The 27,776-nt window shown below is 40.4% G+C and overlaps 1 protein-coding gene and 1 long non-coding RNA gene across 2 annotated transcripts; one reads left to right on the top strand and one right to left on the bottom strand.

Annotated features, from left to right (window-relative positions):
- Positions 1 to 673: 673 nt before the first annotated feature.
- On the top strand, positions 674 to 2,408 carry LOC130070161 (uncharacterized). Its single transcript, XR_008803848.1, has 3 exons — positions 674 to 795; positions 2,019 to 2,136; positions 2,264 to 2,408. It is a non-coding gene; the product is annotated as an uncharacterized LOC130070161 (long non-coding RNA).
- si:ch211-254p10.2 (solute carrier family 40 member 1) lies at positions 1,778 to 27,666 on the bottom strand. The gene is made up of 9 exons (XM_056234456.1): positions 27,338 to 27,666; positions 25,883 to 25,986; positions 25,254 to 25,321; positions 24,930 to 25,089; positions 8,407 to 8,522; positions 8,098 to 8,224; positions 6,881 to 7,135; positions 5,231 to 5,896; positions 1,778 to 2,478 (listed from the first exon to the last, which is right to left on the bottom strand). The coding sequence occupies exons 2-9, from the start codon at positions 25,983 to 25,985 to the stop codon at positions 2,219 to 2,221; spliced, it is 1,755 nt and encodes a 584-aa protein (XP_056090431.1). The 5' UTR covers position 25,986; positions 27,338 to 27,666; the 3' UTR covers positions 1,778 to 2,218.
- Between the last annotated feature and the right edge of the window lie 110 nt (positions 27,667 to 27,776).

Genomic DNA, 27,776 nt, shown 5'->3' with positions numbered 1-27,776 from the left:
CTCCACCTAAGCTCTATAACTGAGCTGCCTATCCTAAACCACCACAGTCCCACCTTTGCAGAGCACCCTGCATAGTCCCATAGGTCACTGTCACTGCCCATAGTTTCCTTTCATGGACTTAACAAGAGCCCAAGGCCTTCCCTGTCCAATCATTGCCATCTTCTAAGCCGGTGCCCAAAGATGCCTCAGTCATCTCCCTGTCTTCAGCTGCCATTGGCCAGCCTTGGTCTCCATTCGAAATAAACAATAAACATAATATGCATGATATAAACTGACCTTGTTCATGGTGACAGTATTATTGGTAATCTACTGAATGTAAGGATTAGTTTACAGAGGTAAGTCCAAGTTTAATGAGGCTTTACAATACACACATGTAGAGGAAGTCAACAAAACAAACCTTCTGGGTTAGGCTCTGATTATTTTTGAGTATAACCTGCAATTTTATACTTTTAACTGACATCACATTGTAATATTATTCCAAAGCCAGTCCCACTCTGGATATGCATATTAGGTAAAACGAGATACAGTTCTAGTTTGAAATAATTGAGAAATGGTACAATCAAACTTAGTAATAATTAAGTAACTATAATTTGTGTGAATAAGTGTAATTTTTGTAGGAGGTTTTTTAACCTCTTAGGCAAAAAGGTGGTTGTCATTTTAGTAATGTATTAAGCTGTAAATATTGATCAATTGCATTTAATATTTTGGCTTTGATCATCATGCATGTGAATCTTCTTGTTTGCAGTCTTTAGTGACATCTGGTGGAGAGGGACACCAGAAATTAGGTCATTTTGGGTAAATATCACAATTCCATCCAAAGTAAATTCCTTAAAAACGTCTGTCCTAGAAAACTTTTTTGTTTTATTTGCAATCTCTGGACTACTACGCACCCTAAAATTACCAAAATGACATTTTTTCATACATTGACGTCATTGTACACATAAATAGCATTTTCAATGTATTTTTGAATGGATTAATAGATCAGGCTACATTTTAAGTGATGCAACTGATCACTATTTCTTTTTTAAAAATTCACTATTTTTAGACTTTTTTTGCATTTCACTGAAATATTTATATGGTGTGATAAATCACTCCTAAAATAAGGTCATGAAAACTGTATGTACAGCCTAATAATTATTAAAAAATTAATTTTCCATAGATGAAGTATATATTTCAACAAAACACTGCTCAGTTAATCCAAGGCATTCCTTCTGAAAGCACTTTTATTGGTTGTCACTAACTGTCTGACACTTAAAGGGTCCTCAAACAACATTTAACATAACATCAGCAATAAAAATAATCTGTGAAATAAAATGGATTTCATAATCCATAAAATAGGTTATTAACACAAATGAAACGGATGCAATGCTGTCTGTGTACTGTACATGTATGTTAACTATTACTTCTGTAGTTATCGTCAACAAATAAGTTCAAGCTAGAGTTCAGAACATAACAGTTAAGTGCTGAGGTATAAGATTCTGTCTTCATCTATTATGAACTCAAAAACACTCAGTTAAAGTAGTCAGTTAAAAGACCTTGACATGATACTTATATAAACAGGGAAGCAATACATAAAGTCCATAGTCTTGTTAAAACTCACTAATTTTTCACTTGAAAAGTTAGGGATAAAGCTAAAAGATTAATCAGTCAGCCAAAAGCACAAATAAAAAAAATAAAAAAAGCTATTCCCCTTATAAGCTGTAAAAAGCAGCTTCTGTCTGTTGGACGAGATTTGTAGTGTGTGTGTGTGTGTGTGTATGCTTTATTCTAAAAGTAGTCTTGGGGGGAAAAATACATTTTACTGGCGTTTTATAAAAAACAAGTGGCAGCGTGCTGTTTCTGGTTAGCTGCCAAATGTGAGAAGATTTACAAAAAAGGGTTTGCTTAGCTAATAATCCATGAAAACATGTTGTGTCAGCTATGTTCTTGTTGTAATTATGTGCGTTTTAAGACACTTATTAACTTTCAGGAGACCTTGGCTCTCTAACTATGATGCTATTTCTTTTGACTGTCAACAGGAGGCGCTGGTTCCTGATTATGTTCACCTGAGTACTGCGCTGCTGCCAAACCCTTTCCAGTTTCAAGAGCTCACGGCGACAGCTTTTTTCAATATACAATGGATATAGTGAGTTTTGTGTAAGTGCAACTTAACACACGTCACAGCGCAGGAATATAGAAACATTCACAAACTGGTGAGCAAGAGAGAAATTTGTGTTGCTTATGTGTTTGTACGTGGTTTCCTTTTGGCTTTCCTGGCGTACAGGAAGTACATGGTGTGTCCCGTGAAAATGAACAGGACGGAGATGATGACAAGGATGCCGAAGTGTTGTGGCTGGGGTGCAGAGATGACCATGAGGAAGTGCAGCAGGTCCATCAGGTAGTTCATAGAACTCTGGACTCCATTCACCACCCCACGCTCTGATTCACTTATGGTCTCCTGCAAGAGCTGAGTCACTGTCAGGTCGAAGGACCAGAGACCTGTAAAACATCGGACACATTATATATTACTGTGGGTTACACTTCAAGGTGATAATATATCAATTATATCTTGTAATAAATAAATATCTTGTAATACAATCAATGGTACAAAAAGTAATCAGATTACAGTTACATCTTGTAAAAAATGTGAAGATTATCTGGATGGTTTCAATTAAAATGAAATAAATTAGTATCTTGACATAATAGCGGTATATTGACAGTAGTGATGCGCAGATCGCGGTAATATAAGGAGACTGCAGATAATCCACGGGGCGGGCGGGGCAAGTAATAAAAAAATAACAGTCTAATTAATGTCGGATGGGTCGATGAGCGATGAATCATTAATGTAGTGGAACGCTCATTTACCGAGAAAACGCTACGAACGTGCGTCACTCTTTTACATTCGTTTTCAATAACAACATACAGTATGGCTGCGTCCGAAAACCTAGGCAGCTGACTTGTTGCCTCGCTGCCCTATCAGGCAATGACTTTGCAGGCAGCGTCTGCGCACGAAGGTACCTCACGAAACTGATCGGTCTTTGTCAGGTGACGTCACACTCGTGATACACGAAGTGCATTATGGGACGTAGCCGCCATTTGTAAGGTATCGATGCAGCGGTATTCTGTTGTTGGAGAATTGTGTTTTTCATTATTTTTTAAAACTAAACCATCCTTAACATGACATTATCATCATCATCAATACAGCAAACCTGTCTTTGCTGTTACTACTGTGTCCTTCGGTGGGAATGTAAATAAATCCTGTACTCAGCCGTTGGTAAAATGTCCGTGGGTTTTAAGAGATTTATAGTTTTTAAATTGTTCACTGGTATATGCGCTTATACCATAAACAAGATAGTTGACAATGTCCCAGTATGAGGATGAGAAAGCAATGCGGGATCAGCACTCCAATTTACTGCAGTCAGCTCATATATGGATCTATGTTTTGAATGGATGACAATTTCTCCAAATAACGGTACCTGCCATATTTATCGAGTTTATTGCGGTACGGCATTTCCTAGGTTTTCTTGTGCTTCTCCAGTTTTGCGAGTTATTTACTTGTTATCTCTACTCTTGTAATCTCTTCAATGCTCACAGTCAGTAGCGATACCTCAAAAATGGCGCCTGCGGTGACGTCACACACAACAAACCCACGTGTCTGACAAAGACCGATTTGTGAATATTTAATGACTACAATAGTAATTTCTCGCTAGAAATGACATCATAAGTGGAAAACGTTTATCAAAAATGTACATTCACGCACGAACTGACCACCAGTCGCAACTTTCAGACGCTCAACTGTCACAGAATGGAAAGCACAGGATTGTGGGATATCATCAAAGGCAGCGAAGGAAAGAACTATGCTGCCTTTAAAAAATCGATCAAATGAAGGTATCTCAGGAGACAGGAAGTGAAACGAACATTGCATTCGGACGTGCCTTGAAGCCTTCCTACCTTGTAGTGCGTCCTCCAAATGCAGGATTTATCAGTTTTCGGACGCAGCCAATATCTCTTCAAGGAAAACCAATCAATGAAGAAATATGCCTAGAGCACCTTTTAGTGGTCATTATATAAAACACAAAGGAAAAAACTACTACAGTATTATATTATAACAATAATTTTCCAACAAAATGATGGAAACATTAACGTGTTTAAAACTTAAATTAACTGCGAATTCAGTTGACGTTAGAACTGATCCGCGCATCTCTGGTTCTGTTGCCGAGTCATGGCTCATGTGAGCCACCTACTGGTTCATGCGCAATCGTTCTCCTAAATATTGATTTTTACTTTACTTTATTTACATGTGACCTTGAAGGAATCCAATAGTAATCAGATTACATTATTTTCATATTGTGGTGCTTGGACACGTTACACGATATTTTTTTTATGAAGTAATTTGTAACTATAAGGAAGTACATTTTTAAAGTAACCTTCCCAACTCTGCTTATAAAGCATAAATTAATGCCATATTCTGCACGACAATATTCTACATCCCTTAATCCTACCCAATACCTAAACTTAACAACTACCTTACTAACTATTAATGAGCAGTAATTGGGAGTTTGCTGAGGCAAAAGTTATCTCTATTTTATATTTCATTACTCCTGCATGTTTCTGCATGTTGGTCGGACCACATGACTTTGATTTTGCATGTGCAGACAAAAGTTTTTCAAATATTAATAAGCAATTAAATGGTTAAGAAATAAAAAAAAAGATTATGCCAAATACTTAAAAATGTTAAGAATTAACTATTTTAATAAAAACACAAATCATTCTTTTAAATGAATGAATTAAATAAAAGTAATTTAAATACAGGAAATGAATAACACCACATTTATCTATAGAAAAATATATTTAAAATGTACACTATTGTTGAAAAGTTTTGGGTCAGAAAGATTAGAGTATTACAGTTTGCACAAATATATTAAGCAGCACAACTGTTTCATGTTTCTTGAGCAGCAAATCATCATATTAGACTCATTTCTGAAGGATCATGTGACACTGAAGACTGGAGTAATGATGCTGAAAATTCAGCTTTGCCATCGCAGGAATAAATTATATTTTAAAATATATTAAGATCGAAAACAGTTATTTTAGATTGTAATAACATTTCACAGTATAACTGTTTTTACTGTGTTTTTGATCAAATAAATGCATCTTTGGTGGGCATTAAGAAAAAAACATTGCAAAATCTTACCGACCCCAAATGTCTTATTTTTAATTAATAGATAGGATAAAGCCGCCATCTACTCACCGACTCGAGCTGTAATGACTCCAAGGAACAGCAGGATGATGGAGATGTAAGACTCAGGTTCTGTCCCTGCTGGGGCGTTCTCAAACAACAGAGTGTTATTGGTCCAGTGAATAGAGGAACGGTCCGGCAGCAGAGGCTGGTTGCGTCCTCCACGCAGTGGGTATCCGTGCCTCTGGTGACCTCCGGTCATTCCTCCCACGTTCGACGCATTCCCCAAATTTAGTATGCTGAGGTCCATGGGGCTACCGGGGGCAAACACGGAGCACACACAAAGCAACAGGCAAACTAGGTGCAGGCCGCTAGAAATGACCCCAGTGTTGACCAGGCCACATGTTTTCCGCAGCTTGGTGAATAGGACAGTACCCAGAAGCCCCGCCACTGCCGACACACCCATCAGAATGCTGAGCAGCGAGCCGCTGACGCCCTGGGTGTACGCGTAGCCTGTGGTGATGCAGTCGAAGCCCAGCACTGTGGTGTAGAGGAAGGCCAAGCCCAGGCCGGCGAGGAAAACAGGCTGTCTGTAATATGCCCTCCACCCTTCCCGACAGGTGCTGAGGAGTCCCCGCAGCCGATGGAGGCACACTGGGATTCGGCTGATTTCTTCTAAACGCAGGGTGCTGGTGCTCTCCTCTGAGGGGGCTCCAGTGGTACTTGCTGAGGTCCAGCCTGAACAAAAGAGGAGGGATTTGGTAAACATGCAGTGTTATTCTTTCTTTCTATCTTTCTTCAGTATCTATCTATCATCTTTTAATTGTTCTGTCTCTCTGTCTGTTGTGCATACCTTTGTACTATCCATCTGTCTGTCATTCATTTGTTTGTTCTATCTATCTGCCTGTCTGTTCTTCATTCATTCATTTGTTCTATCTATCTGTCTGTCGTTCTATCTATCTATCTATCTGTCATTTGTTCTATCTATCTATGTCTGTCGTTCATTCATTTGTTCTTTCTATCTGTCTGTGTTGTTCGTTTATTCATTTGTTCTGTCTATCGTTCCATCGTTCTATCTTGTTTTTTGTGTCTGTCTGTCGTTCATTTGTTTGTTCTATCTATCTATCTGTCTGTATGTTGTTCGTTCATTAATTTGTTCTATCTGTCTGTCGTTCTATCTATCTGACCATCCGTCTATCTATCTCTATCTATCTATCTATCTATCTATCTATCTATCTATCTATTTATCTATCATTTGTTCTATCTATATGTCTGTCGTTCATTTGTTTTTTTCTATCTATCTATCTATCTATCTATCTGTCTGTCGTTCATTCTTTTGTTCTATCTATCTCTCTTGTTGTTCGTTTGTTAATTCTATCAATCTATCTGTCGTTTGTTCTGTCTGTCATTCATTTGTTTGTTCTATCTATCTGACTGTCTGTTTGTTCATTTATTTGTTCTATCTATCTTTCTATCATCTGTATGTCTGTCTGTTTGTCAATTCTGACTAGCAAATAACACATTTCTACAATGGCATCGGCAACCGAAAACTTCTGTATGATGTTATATCCACACCACTAGGTGTCAGTATAAGGAAATATCTGCAATATCAACTATAAAATAAACACCACACTACTGAGAGCAGCTTAAATTCTACATTATATTTCAAACATGGGGGGGATAGAATCTTTTGTGCACTTGTTTATGCTAAAAAATGTTTACCTTGTGCACATTTTCTTTCTCTTTTCTTCTCTAAATAGCTTTGCTGTTCCAATGCTGGTGGTTTGACGGACAGAGCCGGTACGATACGGTAGACTCTGGAGAGGAAGACGAACTCCACAATGAGGGACACCAGATTCCATCCTAAGATGAAGCCACAACCAACTACATTCGAGGCCAGGGTCATCACCTGACCCACCGCCAGAGGAGCCAGGATGTTGGTCACCTGATCGATCCGCCTCATTGTTGCATTCATTCCTGTATCAGGAGGAAATCAAAATTCAAAATGTATTTGTGTGCAATGTATTTGTATGCTTATTAGATTATTGCACTGTTATTTTAGCAACATGCTAACAGTAAACTTTACTAAAATCAATTGAGTTGTTTCTCCTGTGTGTTTTTTTTTGTGCAGCATGTGGAATTACTCCCTCATTCATGAAGTTAGAAAGTAGCTGCCTATGTACTTGGTTTTGACAGAGCTAAGTCTGTCAAATAAGATGCAAATTGTATTTGCATGCACATCAGCAACATACTCATCAGAAATGGCATAAACAGAAACGTCCCTTTTTCAGGAAACAGTTTTTTAAAGATAATTTTGTAAAAATCCATGCAAAATAAGCTTTACAGATCTTTATTGGAAAGGGTTTAAACTATGGTTTCCATGCTTGCTTAACGCTACCATTATTGTACATGCACCTGTGCAACAGTTCTTAAGACACTTTAGAAACAGTTTACAGGTGGTAGACAATTAAGGTCAGACACAAAAACGTCGGACACTAAAGAGACCTTTCTACTGACTCTGAAAAACATCAGGACAAAGATGGCCAGGATCACCTGCATGAACAAACAATAGGCCTGCTGCAGGGAGGCATGAGAACAGCAGATGTGGCCAGAGTAATAATGTACATGATGTAAGTCGCCTAAGTGCTACAGGGAGAAAGGAAGGACAGCTGATAGGCTTCTGCAGTGCCAAATCATGTGTAACCCCATATGTTCCCCCAGATGTATTGGAGTGGAAGAGTGGGATACAATCTCACGGCAAGTATATTATATTTAAACACGTTAAGAAATTTGCTGGAAAAAGGCAGATAAAAGTGAGAGGATGTTTCCTTTTGCTGTGTTTATTTGACGTGTTCGACTGATTAAATGTTAAAACAGTAACACCTATATGATTTCCAATACACAGATTAGCATTATGCTAACAGAAATAAAGGTCATACCTGCGAGGTGACCACGGTTGTAACCTGTGATCACCACTATCCAATCCCTCTGGATGGCAATGGTGAGAGCTGTGCTGGCGAGGTTCGCCACATCTGCCAGGACGATCACCACCGTATAACAAACCACCTTGTGTGAGTTGTGTGATGCAACAAGTTACTATGCTATGTCATAACAGTAGGAATGCTTATGTTCTGCAATGGCTAACCAGAAACATAAGGCACACAAGGCTATGCTGAACACATGATTGCTTCTGAATGGGCAGATATTAATAATAACACATTTTGGGGTACAATGTAAGAGGGACTTACAGTTAGCCACCCATCCCAGATTTCCTCAATCCATTTTTTGTATGAGAACACCAACATGAGTACAATGCTGCAGACGGTCACTGAGATATTCTGAATGAACAGGGATGCGTGGGCCACTGTAGAGAGAGATAGAAAGGAAATTATGTTACTTAAAATAATAGAAAAATACTTTAATGACATGAAAAAAAATGGCTCCATAAAGAAAAAGCTTGTTTTGAGGACCTTTATTATTATTAGGGCCCAAACCCTGAAAGGATGAAAGCCCTATTGTTTTCCATATGGATTATCCCTCTTATTCTTTTTCGTCAAGGTTTCGGGGGCTTTTGGGGCCCTTAACATGCTCAAAAACTCAAAATTTGCACACAGGTCGGAATCCGCGGCCATTAGGTCTGGGTCAAATCTGGTACATGGGCATGGCAGGGTGTCTCTACAGCGCCCCCTTGAATGGAAATCACCCTCTTATTTTTACCCAATTTCCTTTAAACTTTGTCAGAATAATGGCAAGACATAACAGATATAGACCTGCAAAATGAACTCTTGATATCTTAAATACTGTTGCCATGGCAACGCATCAAACTTTGATAATCTTTTTAGGTGTTTTTGAGGCTCTTAGCATGCTTCAAATTGCATGAAACTCGACACATCAGAGTTGTCGGCAATTAGACACTGGCAAAGCCTTAGAAATGGGCATGGAGAGAGATCTCTGTAGCACAACCTTTTGACAAAAGTGGGGGTTAGTTTTACCTAAAGTCACCAAACTCAGTATATTGTTCTCATCAACCCGGGCAACTTTCTAATTTACAGTCATTAGCTTCGACCAACAGGAAGTCAGCTATTTTGGTTTGAATGTGTTTTTTTGTTGTTGTTTTTAAATCAGGCTCTGAATTTTTAACTACTCCTCCTGGGGGATTATATGATACACTCCAAACCTTTTCAACATGATGCCAATAATACATAGAAGATGCTAAATTGTGAACGGATATTGGATATCTTGTGCGGTGTTGCCATGGTGAGGGATTAAAGTAATGACAAAAAATGGAAACAGTAAGAGTCTCTTTTCTTCTCAACAATAAATTATACAACATTTATTTCTATATAAAATAATATATATATATATATATATATATATATATATATAGATAGATATATATAGATATATAGATAGATAAAAAAAAAACACATTTTATCCTTTTTTTTCAATTAGTGCATGATGTGTAAGTTACAATTGGCAGATTAGTGCTATCTGGTTGAAAAAATCAAAAATCTAATTTAATACTGTACATAGTTTAACCACTTATGAGACTTAAATGGCAACATATGCCTATTTTTACAGTTTTTTACAATCACTTTGTTACTATTTTCAGAACCTTGATGTCATTTTTCACAACTCTAGACACAAAACTCACAACCAATGATCAAAAAGCACATTTTTCAAAACTCTAACCCTTTTCTCAATTGCTTGGATACAATACACATAAAACTTAGATCATTTGTTCATTCAACAAAGATCACCTGTTCAATATGACACAACTTAACATCAAAGTACTACTATTTCAAAAGGCAATTCACACATTACATTTCAAATGAGTGTCTATTCATTTCCTTACAATGATCTAACTATCAATTGTGACAACTGCTCAAAATGATAAGTAACTGTTGCATTACTCTTAATGCATAGTTGTATGGAAACAGACACACAATCTTCCATGTTTACAGTAAATCATGAAAGTTTCAAGATAATGAGATTCATTGTCACCAATTAGCATGGCATGAACCAATTAGACTACAATATCCATGGATGTAGCCTAATATTTTATCATACTGTAATGCTTCATCAGACACTGTGTCTATGGTGCCAAATACTGTACCACCTTTTCAGACTATGTACAGTATTGACAGTACAGTACTGTATAGATGCAGGCCCTTGTAACTGCGTGTCCAATTCTGCCAATCACAGCAGAGCAGTGTCAGGCCTGGACTCGCCATGCCAAAGGTTTTTTCCAAGATGTCATTTTCCAACATCCATTGTGATGTAGATGAGAACCTGTGGCCAAATCCACAACACAGAGTTGATGACAGTGTAGAAGTACAGTAATCACTCCTGTTTAGTTTCTTACAGCAAGTTGAGGAACACTGCATTTGATGTTTTACAGTACTGTCTTTTCTTTTCTATTTCATAGCTAATTATTTTTGCTTTGATTCAAAAAACCATGTTGTGATTGTACTGTAGTGTTTTGCATCAATATATTACAAACTTTGTTCACAATGATTCCACTGTGTCTGTAATATTCTCTCTACTACTGCAGTACTTTTACAGAGATGTATTTACTGTACATGTAGTACCATAATGAAACCTGTATCACCTATTTTGCTCTACAATAATGATTGTACGAACAATGACACAGTGAAACTATCGGTTGCTTGTGTGTGGGTGATCTATAGTTATGTTTCAATGGTATTTCACAGTTAATTTGTTTTTTGAACCAATGATTGTGCAAGTGCAAGATTTCTTTAAAGATGTGAATGCACAATGCAATGTTTTGAACATTAGACAGCCTGTGTTACAAGTGATTATCGTTTTGAGTTTTGTGTCTAGAGTTTTGAAAAATGACATCAAGGTTCTGAAAATAGTAGCAAAGTGATTGTAAAAAACTGTAAACAGGGTTGAGAAATTGAGAACTTGCTGAGAACAGTGTTTGCTGATAACTGTTTTCAGGTATAAATCATTTTAGTAGGTATTGTATTAGGATGTATATTTAGACATTATCAAAGTCTATTTTCTGTAACAGTTTAGATTTATTTTGTTTAAAATGTTAAATCTTCTGACTCAACTGGTAAAAAGTCTGTGTGTGTGTGTGTGTGTGTGTGTGTGTGTGTGTGTGTGTGTGTGTGTGTGTGTGTGTGTGTGTGTGTGTGTGTGTGTGTGTGTGTGTGTGTGTGTGTGTGTGTGTGTGTGTGTGTGTGTGTGTGTGTGTGTGTGTGTGTGTGTGTTTGAAACCCATTCATTGTTGTGTGCTTTGGCCCGCGTTAAAGGATAAGAAATATCTTGGGCTTTGTCTATTTCAATAAGTTTGAATAATAAATCAAGGCATAGAGCCAGTTAATTTGTTGGGCACTGACAACATAGTTTTATAGATTAAAAAATAGGTTAATAAAAATATAAAAAAGACCTTGAGATAAATACTGGACTTCTGGACAAATCATGTTGCACTCATTTGAAAGTGACCTATGACATAAAATGAATCTAAATAAATGATCTCATGGATGTGGCTGTTGTGGTTCGTGGTCATAGTGGCACCAGCTGCTGCAGTAAATGTTGCTTATTCAGTTGACTTTGACATAGTCCTTTTACATTTACCTGGTTTAAATGCATATTGCCCATCGTGCACAGTTGCTCTAAGGCCACCAATGTGGCGGTGGCACCGAGGCTTGGGCCCGTCATCGCTGCTTGCAGCTATGTTTAGGGCCCAAGCCTTGAAAAGGCGAAGGCCCTATTGTTTTCCTAAGGATTATTTATTATTATTATTCTTTTTCTGTCAACCTTTCGGGCACTTTTGGGGCTCTTAACGTGCTCGAAAACTCATGAAACTTTGCACACGGGTCAGAACCCGCGGCCATCAGGGCCGGGCTGAAGCTGGTACCCGGGCGTGGCAGGGGGGCTCGACAGCGCCCCCTGGAACAGTCCGAAAACTGCTCCGAAAACTGGGTCTATAAATCAAACACGCTTGCATGTAATAATTTGAAACTCGGTACACATATAGATCTCATCGGTTCATATATCCTTCGTGCATTTACTTTTTGCGCCACCAACTGGCAGCAGGAAGTGTGTCACTTTCAAAATGCTTTGAAAGCACCCTCTTATTTTTACCCCATTTGCTTCAAACTTCACTACTATAATGTAAACACACGCCAAATGTAGACCTGTGAATGGATTCTTGATATCTTAGATACTGTTGCCATGGCAACGCATCAAACTTTAATATTCTTTTTTTATGCTTTTGAGACTCTTAGCATGCCTGAAATTGCTTGAAATTGCATGAAACTCGACAGACAGATCACATTTATTAGCCAGTAGACATGTGCAAAGTTTCAGAAACGGGCGTGGTGTAGGGACTCAGTAGCGCCACCTTTTGACAAAAGTGGGAGGTTAGTTTTATAGTTTTACCTACAATCATAAAAATCGGTACGTAAATTGTTCGGATCAAGCCGAACAACTTTCTAATTTACAGTCATTGGCCTGGACCAACACGAAGTCAGATATTTTAGTTTGAATGTGGTTGTTTTCGAGCATTTTCTCTCCCTCTGTCTCTCTCTGACAGAGAGAATGCACCCACAAAATCATACATAGGGGCATACTGCCCTCTTGTGTCCAAAATTATATTTATATATACATATATTGGGTATGTGACTGAGGACCTACAGCTTTTAAATACGGACGTCCACATTGATAATGGTGGCACTTGCAGAGCGCTCGAATGAATTCCTATGGAAGTAGAAATTAACTAAACGTTCGCTCAGCTCTGCTCGCTCGTCGCCATGGACGCGCACCGTTATGAATGCCAGTGCAGCCGCATACTTTTTAGTGTCACTTTAAAATTAGTGCAATAACGGGGCCGATTGCTTGAATTGTGAGTTCAATAGTCTATTATTTTTCACGGAAAACACAACAACAAAAGAGTACAATGATAGATTCGCCTAAATAGGGGCTTTTACATAAAATAGCCTATTCCGTCATCATCTTTTCAGTCAGCTCTTCACTCTCGTGATTAATGAAATTTGACTCCTGTTGCTGATATTTGCTGCAACTTTCGTTCAGCTCACAATTTAGTACGCAAACACGCTTCAAATGTGTTTTTATTTTATTTTTGTGTATACATATGTGTGTATATATATATATATATATATATATATATATATATATATATATATAGCTTATGTTTCAAATATGAGTTAATTAACAATCGTTGGAAAGAATGATACTTTTAATATCACTAAACCGTCATAGGTGTCGCCAGGCGACCGTCTTAATGAGCGAATCATTGATTCATTCGTTCAAACGATTCGTTCGAACGGCTGAGTCATTCATGAATGAGACAGATTATGGATTGGTCGTTGAATCTTTGAGTCAACCGATTCGTTCAAAATGCTGAATCATTCAGTAATGAGAACGCGTTGCTGTGAGATGCTCGATGGTTCTGCTGTGATCTTTGTTTAACTATTTTCGCTGCTGAAACAGAAAAAAAGTCAATATTGCATCTAAAATGTAAGTGATTTGACGTGTGTGTGTGTGTGTGTGTGTGTGTCTGTTACAGTGATTGTTTAACCCTTGTTAAAGTTTAGGCCTTGTCTTTTTGGATATATATCTTTTTATATTAAAAAAATAGCATACAACCCATTTATTTTTATGCTTATTTATATTTTCAGAGCAGAAAATCTGATTTTTCTGCTTATTCAATATTGCATCTAAAGCAGTGGCGTAACGAGCCAACACCGGGCCCTTATGCAGGATTATCAAGGCGGGCCCCCTACTACAACACGTGATGACGCAATGTCCACGAGTAGGCTTTTGCATGCAATACGCAAGGAACTGTTTACACCTGGCCACTTCATGCTTTTTCTGTGATCGTATAGCTATCCGATCGTGAAAAGACCAGGTGTAAATTCCCTTCGAAACGCATTCGAGACGGATTTGAATCCGGTCGCTCAAACCACTTCAGGAGGTGGTCTGGGCCGCATTCCAGACGACACTGGACAAGTGTAAATGCATCTGGTTGTTGAAACCACATATGTCAATTTTACTCCTCTAAAAATGCTAAAAAAATAAACGTGTGAGAGCGTGTTATAGGCTATATGTCATAGTCAGATATGACGACGCTTCTGCAACAACACGCATCACCGCAGATGAGCATCTATCAAGCCAATGCACAAACTATCGCAAATCAAAGTGAAAGTAAGTCGCAGACGCTCGCTTAACACACAATCATCTTCATTAAAAGTAAAGAAACGAAATGATCTTACCAGTACTGTTGCTGCTCTCTCTAATTAAGGTCTTCGATTTAGAAATTTTAGCTGATGATCAATAAAATGCAGCTTATCTGTTGCTTTCGGTGACGTGAACTCTATTAAATCTGCATATAGCGCGGAAATTGAAGATCGGATTTATATCTGTTTTGCAAAAACACATGTAGCGCCCCCTACCTGTCTTTCTTGTAACTAAGTAGGACAGCGCTCCAGATTCAATAACTAAATGCCTACAGATGGTGAAGTTAGGCCCCTCTGGTGTCACTAAATGAATTAATTCTCTTTTAGAAAATTAGAATAATAATCTATACTTTCCTTTTACGAGTTACTCAGAATTAAATCTCTCACCCCCTGACTAATGACATCAACCAACACTTTTAAAGGAATAACACACGAGTAAAAGTACAGAACAAATAAAAGATTTAATTGGAATAAAGTAACTGAAGGATAACTAGCTAAGCACATTAATTTCAGAATGTGAAATATTCACAAAATCACATTGCCATAAAATCTGACACAATTTAAACACTGAAACTTTAAAGGCAATCTATATCAGTTGCCAGACCTACTGGAATTAGTCTCCAGGTCAAATATACTTGGTATAGGTAGCACCAATGACCTCAAACGGGAGAAATGTACACAATAACCCACTCATATTATACAAACGATACTCTGAATATACACATATTATTTTCAGTGCACTGAATAATATTTAATGCGGTGGGCCCACACATACACACCAGTCATTCACACAACCCACCCCGTTGCAGGCCTGAATCGTGGCTCGTGTTCGTGGTGGCCGGGAAACTGAAAAATGGCCCCTTCACTCTCCTGAGCACAAAATCAATCAAACAAAGATACCTCAATTCCACGTGCAATGATACTGCAACTCCGGAATCCTGCAGCAGGCCTCACGCAGCTCCTCGTCCTCTCTCTCCCTCGTCAGCCGACGAAATGCACCTCCCACGCCGCCAGAGGAACCCCAAATAACGCGGGTATTTGGGGCGCTATCTGGTCCTCAAGGTCTCCCTCGTTGTGAAGGACGACAACCAGGTTAAACAGTCTTTAGTCAGTTGTATAACTGTCGCTGTAAACTATCAGTTCAGATGCGCTGATATGCGCAGTGATAACTAACCGAAAAACACTCGGATTCGCTCCCACACAGCAGGTTAGCCACACGAAACAAAAACTATAAAAACACTGGCTACAAACTCAAAGACGCACACACAAGCGATTCATCTTGGATCTACATTACAGTTAAAGGTTGTTTAAACTTATAAATCGTCAATCAAATCACTCTGTACCCGCAAACGCGTCTCTCTGAATCTCCGTCTCTCTCTCTCTCTCTCTCGCGCTTGTCAACAAAAACTCTCATGTCCCGAACAACCACTCACATTACACAAAACACCAGTGAGGGCGGGACTTAATTCACATACACCAATAAAATAATCAAGCACCTAACTTGATGGTTAAAGCCACGTTTTCCACATGTACACCTCTATCAAACTTGTATCTCATGCACGCGCGCTCTTAAAGGAACAAATACCGTATACTCACAAACAAAGATGAACGGTTAATTCACCTTTTATCTCTGAATTAAACAAATACAAGCTAATAAATTGAGGTAACTTATTAACAGCATACTTATAACCTACTGGGTTACATGCTCCCCCTTCTAAACATCTCATGACCCCATGAGATTACTTCTCAACACCTTAATGGTGACTTTAGGCTCAGTAGAAGGGTTTACCTGAGTACAACGAACACATTGTGCCATAGGGTGACACCACATGGTGTTACAGGGTTTCCTTTCTGAACCTTCCCCACCCTCTACATTTATGACCATCCCTCTATGAATCAGAGTTAAGGGTCTGTTAGTGGGCTGTCCCAGAGAATCATAGCTCAACTTGACTACGGGTCTTATCTCCCTTTTTGGGCGGGAATGAACAGTCTCTACTACCTCTTTAGTAGCATTAACTCTTTCAAGCTCTCCCCCTTCTAAACCAGGATCTCCCATCGTCTCTGAACTCCAATCTGGATGCTCTCCAGGGCCTTCTTCCATGATCATCGGCTCTGCCATTTCGGCAAAAGGTCTATCCACCTCCCATCCACAGTTAACCGGTTCATCCTCCACTGTAGAGTCCTCCCGTGTAACACATTCTGGCATGTGCTGTCTCTCCACTCTATCCGAGTAGTAATAACACACATCATCCTCTTCACTTTCAGAGGAGTTTCTCAATTCACACCCTGTCGGCACTACATTTCTTTCTCCTAATCCTCTTCTCCGTTTTCTCTCCCTAGATCTTGTCCTGGTCTCCGCAGGTGCAGAAACTTCCGTTGGTTCTCCAGGATCTGCCATCCTCACATGGTCCCCAACGGGTAAGAGATGGTCTCTGTGTAATGTTCTTACACTTCCCATACCGGATTCAGGTTTTAGGCGATACACTGGTAAGTTCTTTAGCTTTTCCACCACTAGGTACGGAACAGAATTCCACTTGTCGCAGAGTTTGTTCTTTCCAGTCAATGCCAGATTTCTTATCAGCACACGATCTCCCACAGTCAGACTCTGGTGTTTCACTCGCTTGTCGTACAACCGTTTGTTCCTTCGCTGACTTTTCTGGGCAGTTTCGGTGGCTAACTGATATGCTCTCTGTAGGTCTAATTTCATTCTTTCCACATACTGTCGATGGCTTCCTGCTCCCTTTCCATCAGGCGAAGTCCCGAAACACACATCCACTGGCAAACGAGCCTCTCTTCCGAACAGAAGATAGTAAGGGGAAAACCCAGTGGCTTCGTTCTTAGTACAGTTGTAAGCGTGTACTAAACTGTTAATGTGCTGACTCCATCGGTTCTTTTCGGCTGGATTCAGGGTACCAAGCATGGAAAGAAGTGTTCGGTTGAACCTTTCTGGCTGTGGGTCTCCTTGTGGATGATAGGGAGACGTTCTGGATTTTCGGATTCCCAGCATGCTTAGTAGCTCTTTTATGAGACCACTCTCAAAATCTCGACCCTGATCAGAATGGATGCGAGAGGGTAAGCCATAGTGAACGAAGAATTTGTCACACAGTATCTTAGCCACAGTCAGAGCTTTCTGGTCTTTGGTGGTGAACGCTTGAGCGTAGCGTGTGAAGTGGTCTGTTACGACGAGAACATTACCAATACCTTTTGAGTCAGGTTCAATTGACAGAAAGTCGATGCACACCAAGTCGAATGGCCCACTGCTGTGTATGTGATTCAGTGGGGCCACTCTCTTGGGTAACGTCTTTCTCATTACACACCGGCCACAATCCTTGACATACTGCTCTATGTATGCAGACATTCTAGGCCAATAGAAACGGTCTTTCACAAGTTCCGTAGTTTTCTCTACTCCCAAGTGCCCAGAGTCGTCGTGCAATGATTTTAACACAGTAGCCCAGTACTTCTCGGGTAAGACGAGTTGTGTCTTTTCTCTACCACAGGAACTTTTGGTGACTCTGTACAGAAGTTGACTCTTTATCTTTAACTTGTCTCCCTGCCGCTGTAACAGAGCAATGGTAGCATCAGAACTCCTAGCCCCAGTAAGAATCCTTCCTGACTCCACTTCTCGCTTTACTACACCAACTACCTGGTCTTCCTCTTGAGCTTTCCTCAACTCAGTAGTGCTCAACTGTTCCATTTGACTAAGCCCCAAAGCTGTGGGACAAGAGAAAGCTTCAGGAATACCCTCAGGTAACACACCCAACGGATCCACCAGTCTGGATGATGAACTTCCACTTTCAGCAACCACTGCTAACTGACAGATGGCTCTTACTCCTGACTTGGGTATCTCCTTCCAGTCAGAGCAAGCAGTTGATTCACAGGGGTAGCGAGACAATACATCCGCATCGATGTTGGCACTTCCTGGTTTGTATTGCAAGCTGAAGTTATAGGTAGCTAAGGCAGCTAACCAACGATGACCCGTCGCACTCAGCTTGGCACTTGACAACACATAGGTCAGGGGATTGTTGTCGGTCTTTACCACGAACTGGGCTCCATATAGGTAGTCGTGAAACTTATCCACTACCGCCCACTTGAGTGCCAAGAACTCTAGCTGATGTATGGGGTACCGTTGTTCTGAGGCACTCAGTTTCCGGCTTGCGTAGGCCACGGGCCTCATTCCTCCAGAATGCTCCTGATTCAAAACGGCCCCCAGTCCACTCAGACTAGCATCTACATGCAGTACATAAGACTTAGCAGGATCCGCAAAAGCAAGTACTGGGGCATGTGTGAGACAGTAAATGATTTTATGGAACGCTGCTGTACAAGTGTCGTCCCAACGCTCTCCAAAGGGTTCCGATACTCTGAAGTACATCTTCCCATCACTTGACTTGCTTTTTTGCCCAGATGTTGGCGGGTATCCTTTAGTGAGCTCTGTTAAAGGCCTTACAATGGCGGAGTAATCCTTTATGAACCTCCGGTAAAATCCACAAAACCCCAGGAACGACCTCAATGTCTTTAGGTCAGTGGGCCTTTTCCAGCGTGTTACGGCTTCAACCTTGGCTGGGTCTGGTGATACTCCAGCAGCTGATACAATGTGGCCCACATACCGAACTTGAGGCTGGCAGAACTGGCACTTATCTATTGACACTTTCAGGCCACATTCTCTCAGACGGTCCAGGACTTTTAACAGCCTCTCTTCGTGTTCTTCAAGGGTGCGTCCGAACACAATGATGTCATCCAGGTATACTATTACTTGGAGGAGATGCATGTCACCAACAGCTTTCTCCATGAGCCGCTGGAAGGTGGCTGGAGCTCCAGTGATCCCTTGAGGCATCCGTTCAAACTGGAAGAATCCCAGGGGACAGATAAACGCTGTCTTTTCTTTATCTTCCTCCGCCATGGCTATCTGATAGTACCCACTGCGGAGGTCCAGCACGGAAAACCATTTACTACCAGCCAAACTGTCCAAGGCATCGTCGATCCTGGGAGTAGTGTACTGATCAGGGATAGTACGAGCATTTAGAGTGCGATAATCGATGCACATTCTGATTGCCCCACTCTTCTTCCGTGCTACCACAATGGGCGATGCATACGGACTCCTTGACTCTGTAATTATTCCCGCTGCTAACAAGTCTTTGATGTGACGTCGTACATCCTCGATGTCTGCAGGAGCGATGCGTCTGGAGCGTTCGCGGAACGGTTTTGGGTCTTTCAGTCTGATGGGATGCTCCACGCCACGAGCTAATCCAACATCCCATTCTTCAACAGAAAACACATCCCCTCTGGTGGCCAACTTGTGGCGCAGTCTCCGTTCCCAGGCCTCAGAAATGGACGACTCACCAAACTTAAACAAACTTGGGTCTATTGCTTGGGAGCTCTGTTCTTCAGTCCTGGCAGTGAGTGTGTCAGTTGGATATACATTGGCAATTACTGTTCCCACCGGAATGGAGATATTTTTTGATGTTACATTATGGATCATCACCTGGATGCGTTGTCCTTCTACGGCGGATGATGGTAGTACCACTGGGGTTATGAATGTTCCAGCTGGAAGACTAGCGTCCTCAGGCGTGTCCACCACAAAAATCTCTTTCCTTAACGGCTTGTCAGTCTCCAGTTTACAGACAGCACACACTTCTCCCCTCGGGGGAACTACGCAATCGCCAGGTCCTATCCATCGGACTTTTCCGTCAGGTATATCAGGAATATTTTCAGTCTTTTGCTGCTGTGGCAGATGGATTGCAGGGTGTCGAGTCTGGATTCTCAAAGCACGTGCAACACTGGATCCTTCGGTATCATGGCTAAGGGCAGCAAGGCGTGTGAAGAAACTGGCGTTGGTACCGATAATGACTGGCAATTGGGAAGGACCCTGGGGTTCAGGACATACGAGAGCCAGGATGGACAACGGCTCCTCCACACCAGTGACAGAGGCGGGAAAAGTGACATCCACTATGATATAGCCCTTGTACGGGTAACTGGAAGTACTGAGGCCCCATATGGATAATCCAGTTAAGGGGTGAATGGGCACATCAGACAGGTTCTTGGAATACCAGCTTTCAAACACAATCGTCACTTGTGATCCGCTGTCTAACAGTGCTTGACATACATGGCCATTAAGCTTCACTTCTACCGTGGATGCCGGTCCTACTAGTCCTTTAGGAAGACGGCTGGATTCATGGATGGTGGTCTGGCTCTTTTTGGAGAAACAGGCTTGGTTCTGAGTAGTTCTATTGTCAGCCATCTCAGGCTGCCCACTCTTTGCCTGCCTCAGAGAACGAATCAGCTTCTGAATCACCTGATCAGAATTTGGTGGAGCTTGACACTTTGTTGCAATATGGCCATCTTCTCCACACTTGTAGCAGAAGTAGTCATCTCTTGTTCGGGCTGACTGGTATCTTAACGACGTGGAAACAGACTGGGGTGGTTTTGGCCGCTGCTCTGGAACATGAGGTGAGTATTGAGTAGAACTGACACTCAGAACTGCCAACTGCTGCTGTAAGTGTTGGACCTGTTTCTTTAACTCTTGTACTTCTGAATCATCAGTTTTTTCAGTCTTCTTGAATGGTTTTTCTTTAGTTTCAATCACTAATGATGAAGTAGACATGGCTTTTGGCTCAACTCCCCTTATTTGGGTTCTCAATTCTTGAATTTCGGCCTTGAGTTCCTGGATAACAGACGTGCTGGCTCTTTCCTCTTCATGGAAATGTATGGCCTTAGCTTTTGCAGACATTCTGTTGCGAGCCGATTCACTCTCCTCCACCTCACGGATTTCCTTCAACAGACTCAGGAAAGAAGGTGGGTGATTTTTTCTTTCTCTCAGCCTCAGTTGGAGCAACATCATGTCAGAATTCACAGCCCCTCTAATCAGCTGTTCCACTCGTACTTTATCGACCAGACTGTGAGTCAGTCCATCTCTTTCCACTACTTTGCTGAGGGTCTTCTCCATCCGTCTCAGGAATTCAGACAAGGCCTCCCCTGTTCCCTGGCGCATAAGACGAAACTTGAAGTATAAATCCTCACCAGACTCAGATGATCCAAAGGTGCTCTCCAACGCTTCCAGATACTGTGAGGCACTAGCTTCAGGATCAGAGAATCTGACAGCTCTTACAATGTCCATTGCAGGTCCCTTGAGGCTTTCCACAATTCTGCGTCGTTTTTCTTTTTCGGAGCAGTCACACTCAGTTATCAGCAGCCTGGCTTGATCAATCCAATTTTCCATATTCTCCTCACCCATGGGGGTCGGAACTACGGCTGAAAAGGTGCGCAGGCGTCGGTAGGTGTTGCTGTCACTCGAGTGCTTTACTGTCTTTTGCAGGACCTCACCCATGGCGCGTATAATTGACTCAGGGGAACTGTCGGTGGCACTGTGTGGAGAAATCAAAGCATGTACATCGCTAAGAGACTTTCCTTCTTCCATCAGGAACTTCGCAAACTTTTCTGTAAAACCTGCAGAAGCGGTGTCAGCAGCCGATTCCTTTGTCTGGATTACTATGACTGGCCATGGCTCTTTCTTGTCTCCCCGTGACACTTCAGGAGGTATGCGCTTTGGGTCGATGGCTTGTCTGCACTCACACAACACCAGCAGGTAATGTGAAGTGGGTCCTTCTCTCGTGTCCCTTACACGAACTCTCCCTAGAGCTTTTACAGCTTCCATCGCCTCTTCAATTTCGGCCACTTCGGTGTGAACGGGTACGTTTAACAGCATTAAAGCATGAGTCTCTTCAATGCTAGCATCTTTGCACCAGTTGGCCAACTCTGCTTGGAGACTGGGGTCTTTTGATAGAGCCATGATGACACTTTATGCACTTTTCACTTAATTATGATGTAATTACAGGGGTGTGTTGAGCTTAATTCCTCTTTTTCTTCTTTCAGCATCAACTATTGTGTGACTCACAGAGGGAGATCCCGGACGAGCCCCCACTTTATGTAGCGCCCCCTACCTGTCTTTCTTGTAACTAAGTAGGACAGCGCTCCAGATTCAATAACTAAATGCCTACAGATGGTGAAGTTAGGCCCCTCTGGTGTCACTAAATGAATTAATTCTCTTTTAGAAAATTAGAATAATAATCTATACTTTCCTTTTACGAGTTACTCAGAATTAAATCTCTCACCCCCTGACTAATGACATCAACCAACACTTTTAAAGGAATAACACACGAGTAAAAGTACAGAACAAATAAAAGATTTAATTGGAATAAAGTAACTGAAGGATAACTAGCTAAGCACATTAATTTCAGAATGTGAAATATTCACAAAATCACATTGCCATAAAATCTGACACAATTTAAACACTGAAACTTTAAAGGCAATCTATATCAGTTGCCAGACCTACTGGAATTAGTCTCCAGGTCAAATATACTTGGTATAGGTAGCACCAATGACCTCAAACGGGAGAAATGTACACAATAACCCACTCATATTATACAAACGATACTCTGAATATACACATATTATTTTCAGTGCACTGAATAATATTTAATGCGGTGGGCCCACACATACACACCAGTCATTCACACAACCCACCCCGTTGCAGGCCTGAATCGTGGCTCGTGTTCGTGGTGGCCGGGAAACTGAAAAATGGCCCCTTCACTCTCCTGAGCACAAAATCAATCAAACAAAGATACCTCAATTCCACGTGCAATGATACTGCAACTCCGGAATCCTGCAGCAGGCCTCACGCAGCTCCTCGTCCTCTCTCTCCCTCGTCAGCCGACGAAATGCACCTCCCACGCCGCCAGAGGAACCCCAAATAACGCGGGTATTTGGGGCGCTATCTGGTCCTCAAGGTCTCCCTCGTTGTGAAGGACGACAACCAGGTTAAACAGTCTTTAGTCAGTTGTATAACTGTCGCTGTAAACTATCAGTTCAGATGCGCTGATATGCGCAGTGATAACTAACCGAAAAACACTCGGATTCGCTCCCACACAGCAGGTTAGCCACACGAAACAAAAACTATAAAAACACTGGCTACAAACTCAAAGACGCACACACAAGCGATTCATCTTGGATCTACATTACAGTTAAAGGTTGTTTAAACTTATAAATCGTCAATCAAATCACTCTGTACCCGCAAACGCGTCTCTCTGAATCTCCGTCTCTCTCTCTCTCTCTCTCGCGCTTGTCAACAAAAACTCTCATGTCCCGAACAACCACTCACATTACACAAAACACCAGTGAGGGCGGGACTTAATTCACATACACCAATAAAATAATCAAGCACCTAACTTGATGGTTAAAGCCACGTTTTCCACATGTACACCTCTATCAAACTTGTATCTCATGCACGCGCGCTCTTAAAGGAACAAATACCGTATACTCACAAACAAAGATGAACGGTTAATTCACCTTTTATCTCTGAATTAAACAAATACAAGCTAATAAATTGAGGTAACTTATTAACAGCATACTTATAACCTACTGGGTTACACACATTTATGTGACCAGCTGTAAATGGAATCGTTTTGATAAATCAGTAGCTATCCGATCTGAGAAAACGCATGAAGTGGCGCGCGCGTGTAAACAGCCGACCCGGGGATTCCCCAGTACGTCCCAGCTCAAAATAAATTACACCAAAATCCATGATTGTTCGTTTCACACATGTATTTAATGATCTGTAAAATATGTTGTTGTCATTATTTATTTAAAACAAAATCGTGATAAAGTCAAATGAGATCAAACTAAAAGTAGTAATAATGCGATAGGGGGCCCCGGCTGTCAATCAATATCTTCCAGTCAAGCGGGCCCCTGATTGGTCCGGGCCCGTAAGCAACCGCGTACCCTGCTTACCGATAGTTACGCCACTGATCTAAAGTGTAAGTGACTTGACATGATGTGTGTGTGTGTGTGTGTGTGAGAGAGAGATTGTGTCTGTTACAGTGACAAGCGTTTAACCCTTTAAGGCCTTGTCTTTTTGGATATATATCTTTTTTTTATTAAAATTTTTTTTGCATACAACCCATATATTTTAAATGTATTGTTTGCTTTAAATTAAATTAAGATTGTATGTTTGGTAATTGAACCTAAATAAATTTAAAATTAATGTGCTATATTTCAGATCAATATATTTGTTTTCCTTCATTTTAATCAACACTAACTTTATTCTCATCTGAATTATAAATAACTTATTTCTGTATACAATAAAAAATCCCGAATAATCCAGACCAACCAGAGCGCACTATTTCTACAACATCATCAGTGCTGAAGCGGAACTACCAGAGCCGTTCGGCAGATAGCGAGCAGATATTTTGTGTCACGTCGTGCACAATAACCCTAAAGACACCAGGGTGGCGGTGCCACCGGCTTTTTATATATATATATATATATATATTTATAAATATAGCTGCGAGCAGCGATGAAGGGCCAAAGCCAGCGGCACCGCCACCCCGGTGCCTTTAGGTAACTAAAGGCACCGGGGTTGCGGTGCCACCGGCTTGGGCCCGTAATCGCTGCTCGCAGCTATATTTATTATTGTTTTGTATAACTGTCTTTTCAGTGAAATAACAGTAGATTTTTTTAAACAAATATTTCTGTGATAATGTATCTTTCACCTTTGTTTCTTGGGTTGCGGTCAACCCAGTCTCCAATCAAAGCCCCTAGTAAGAGCACTGATCCGGCCACCACCAGTCCAAAGATCCCAGTTAACAGCAGGTTATGGCCATACAGCTCGATCAGGAAGACGGAGATGGCAAAATGCCACATGCGATCACCCTGGTATGTGAAAAGAAACGCTCAGCTCTAGATATCATACTTCACATATCATAATTCACATTGTGTGGTCCTCAAAGCATCATGAGAAAAAACGTAATACTGTACCAGAGCCCATGCCCTGCTTACTGAGTGCCATCATGGCAGATATGAAAAGGGCTCCTTACCCACATAGATAATGCTCCGCTCACATAGATGAGGAACTTAGGACCCTTGAGGTAGATGAGGGCTGATCCTATGAGATAAATTGTCTCAATGTAAATAATAGACTGTTTCATGCCAGACAGCAAAAACAAGCAGGGTCTGCAGACTTATTGTAAGCATGCATATTTTAAACATGCAAATGTGTATTTTAATCACAGTGTCTTAACATTCAAAGAGATAGTTCTGTCATTCTGTCATGATTTACTCTCTGAACTCATGACTTTTTCTTTCTGTGGAGCACAAAAGTAAAAATCATGAAGAGTTGTGCCGGTCATTCTTTTCCATGCAATCACGTTGAATGGGGACTGAGGATTTTAGTTTAGGCTTGTGTAAACTCGAGTACCAAATCATTCTTTTTTTAACCAGTTCTTTGAAAAAAGTTTAACTCGAATGACTTGTAAATGAATGCTACTTCTCTTAGGAACTGTTGAGAGCAAAAAAAGTTTCACAATAATTGGTCAAATTCGTATCCACTCTTTAGTTATATGGAATATCACATATATTGAGTTTTTTGAAGAACAATTTCCGAGTGCCAAAAAACTAGTTTGTTTCCCTGTAAAGACAAAGCAGTATAAATAGTAAAGAAACATACGTGGTATATTCCTGGCTTTGATCACAGGTGAATCTCTGTCATGATCATGGTCAAACTCCAGAGCAACAGCACCACACTGGGCCCCCTCTGTTCTGAGAGACATCCTGCATCAACAGCATGACTGAATTACAATCAGGCCAATAGATGGTAAATGCATGAATCATTCGAATCAATTTATAAAATAAAGAAACTTTTCTTTTTAAAACTTGCGTACAATAATAACCATGACCATTTATTTGAAATAGTTTTTTAAAAATAATTTATTTGTAACATTATAGATGTCTTTACTGTCACTTTTGGTCAATTTAATGCATCCATGTATCTTACTGACCACAAACTTTTGTATGTTACAAAAGCTTTCTATTTAAGATAAATGCTGTTCTTTTTAACTTTCCATTCATCAAAGAATCCTGACAAAAATGGTACACAACCTTTTCCAACATTGATAATAATCAGAAATGTTTCTTGAGCAGCAAATCATCATACTTGAATGATTTATGAAGGATCATGTGACTCTCAAGACTGGAGTAATGATGCTGAAAATTCAGCTTTACATCACAGGAATAAATGACATTTTATTATATATGCAAATAGAAAACTATTATATTAAATTGCTATTTAATGTTATTATACTTCACAATATATCTATGTTTTTTTGTACCTTTCATCAAATAAATGCAGCCTTGGTGAGTATTAGAGACTTCTTTTAAAACATAAAAAAATCTTACCAATCCCAAACTTTTTAACCAATCCCAAACTATATATATATGGGTGCGTTGGGGACATTAAATATTCAACAATATTACTGACTTGAATGCACTGATACTATCGGATGAGAACTGAATCTGAGCTACATGATGACATCACTGTTCACATCACCAGATCATCTTTAGATGAATTGAACCCATTATATAATTGATGAACTTTACACAGTTATTGAACTGAAATGAATCAACACTAAACTAATTTCACCTGAATAATGACTGAACAATACTATGGCCTACTATGTATTGTATAAAGCCCTGTATAAATTTGAATTGGAAAATGAACAGACATTTCATACATTCTTAGTATGTGGTCTCCCTTTTGCTTTGATGACAGCAGAAGTTTGTGTAACACCTAATAATCATGCAATATAAAATGAACCAAAGAGCATCTTTAGCTTCAATGGAATTAAGAACATCTGACCGTCACATGATCAATGTCACAATTACATGTAAATTGACCAAGGAATTGTGCAAAATGAAATATGTCTTTCTCATTTTGCATTATAACAGTTTAAGTTTTAAAATATTTTAACTTTCTGTCCATGTTGATGGTCTTTTCCGCTTTAAATAAAATGTATATTCCCAGACTTTCAGCGTGGCCTCAGACCTCCAGACCCGCACTGTACACATAATATTTTAATATGTAAGCCAAAAAAGACAGGTAAAAAAAAACCACCCCGAAAATCACCTGATATTTGACTCCTAGAGTCCTCCTTGCTATGAGCGCTTGCTGTGTCTCAAGGTTGTGCTATCCATGTGTCCCAGGTAAGGATGCTTCCATGCAGGCCTGAATTCCAGCAGTCGTACTGTGAGGGGCTTGATAACATCATAGTGCACCATTGTATGAAACTGCCAGAAAAGCAGAACGAGTCACAGGATGACAAAGGCAGCCAGCATATTCCACAGCACGTGACAGCGAGGGGGGACAATGTCACCGTTCACCCCCCACATCACAAAAAAAGACCAAGCTGTCACTCAAATCTCATACACATGCACTCACACAGTAATAAAACATCAACATAGTGATGTATGTTATAATTAGATATCCGTTTAATTGCAGTGCCCTGATATGATTCAGCTTTGTGATCAATTAATATTCAATCAGAATCAGTTTATATCAAAATGTT

Source organism: Rhinichthys klamathensis, unplaced genomic scaffold (assembly GCF_029890125.1).
Source record: "Rhinichthys klamathensis goyatoka isolate OS25496 unplaced genomic scaffold, OSU_Roscu_1.1 h1tg000395l_1, whole genome shotgun sequence".
Taxonomy (NCBI): Eukaryota; Metazoa; Chordata; class Actinopteri; order Cypriniformes; family Leuciscidae; genus Rhinichthys; species Rhinichthys klamathensis.
The sequence above is the reverse complement of the archived record's forward strand: the minus strand, read 5'-3'. Positions and strand labels throughout refer to the sequence as shown.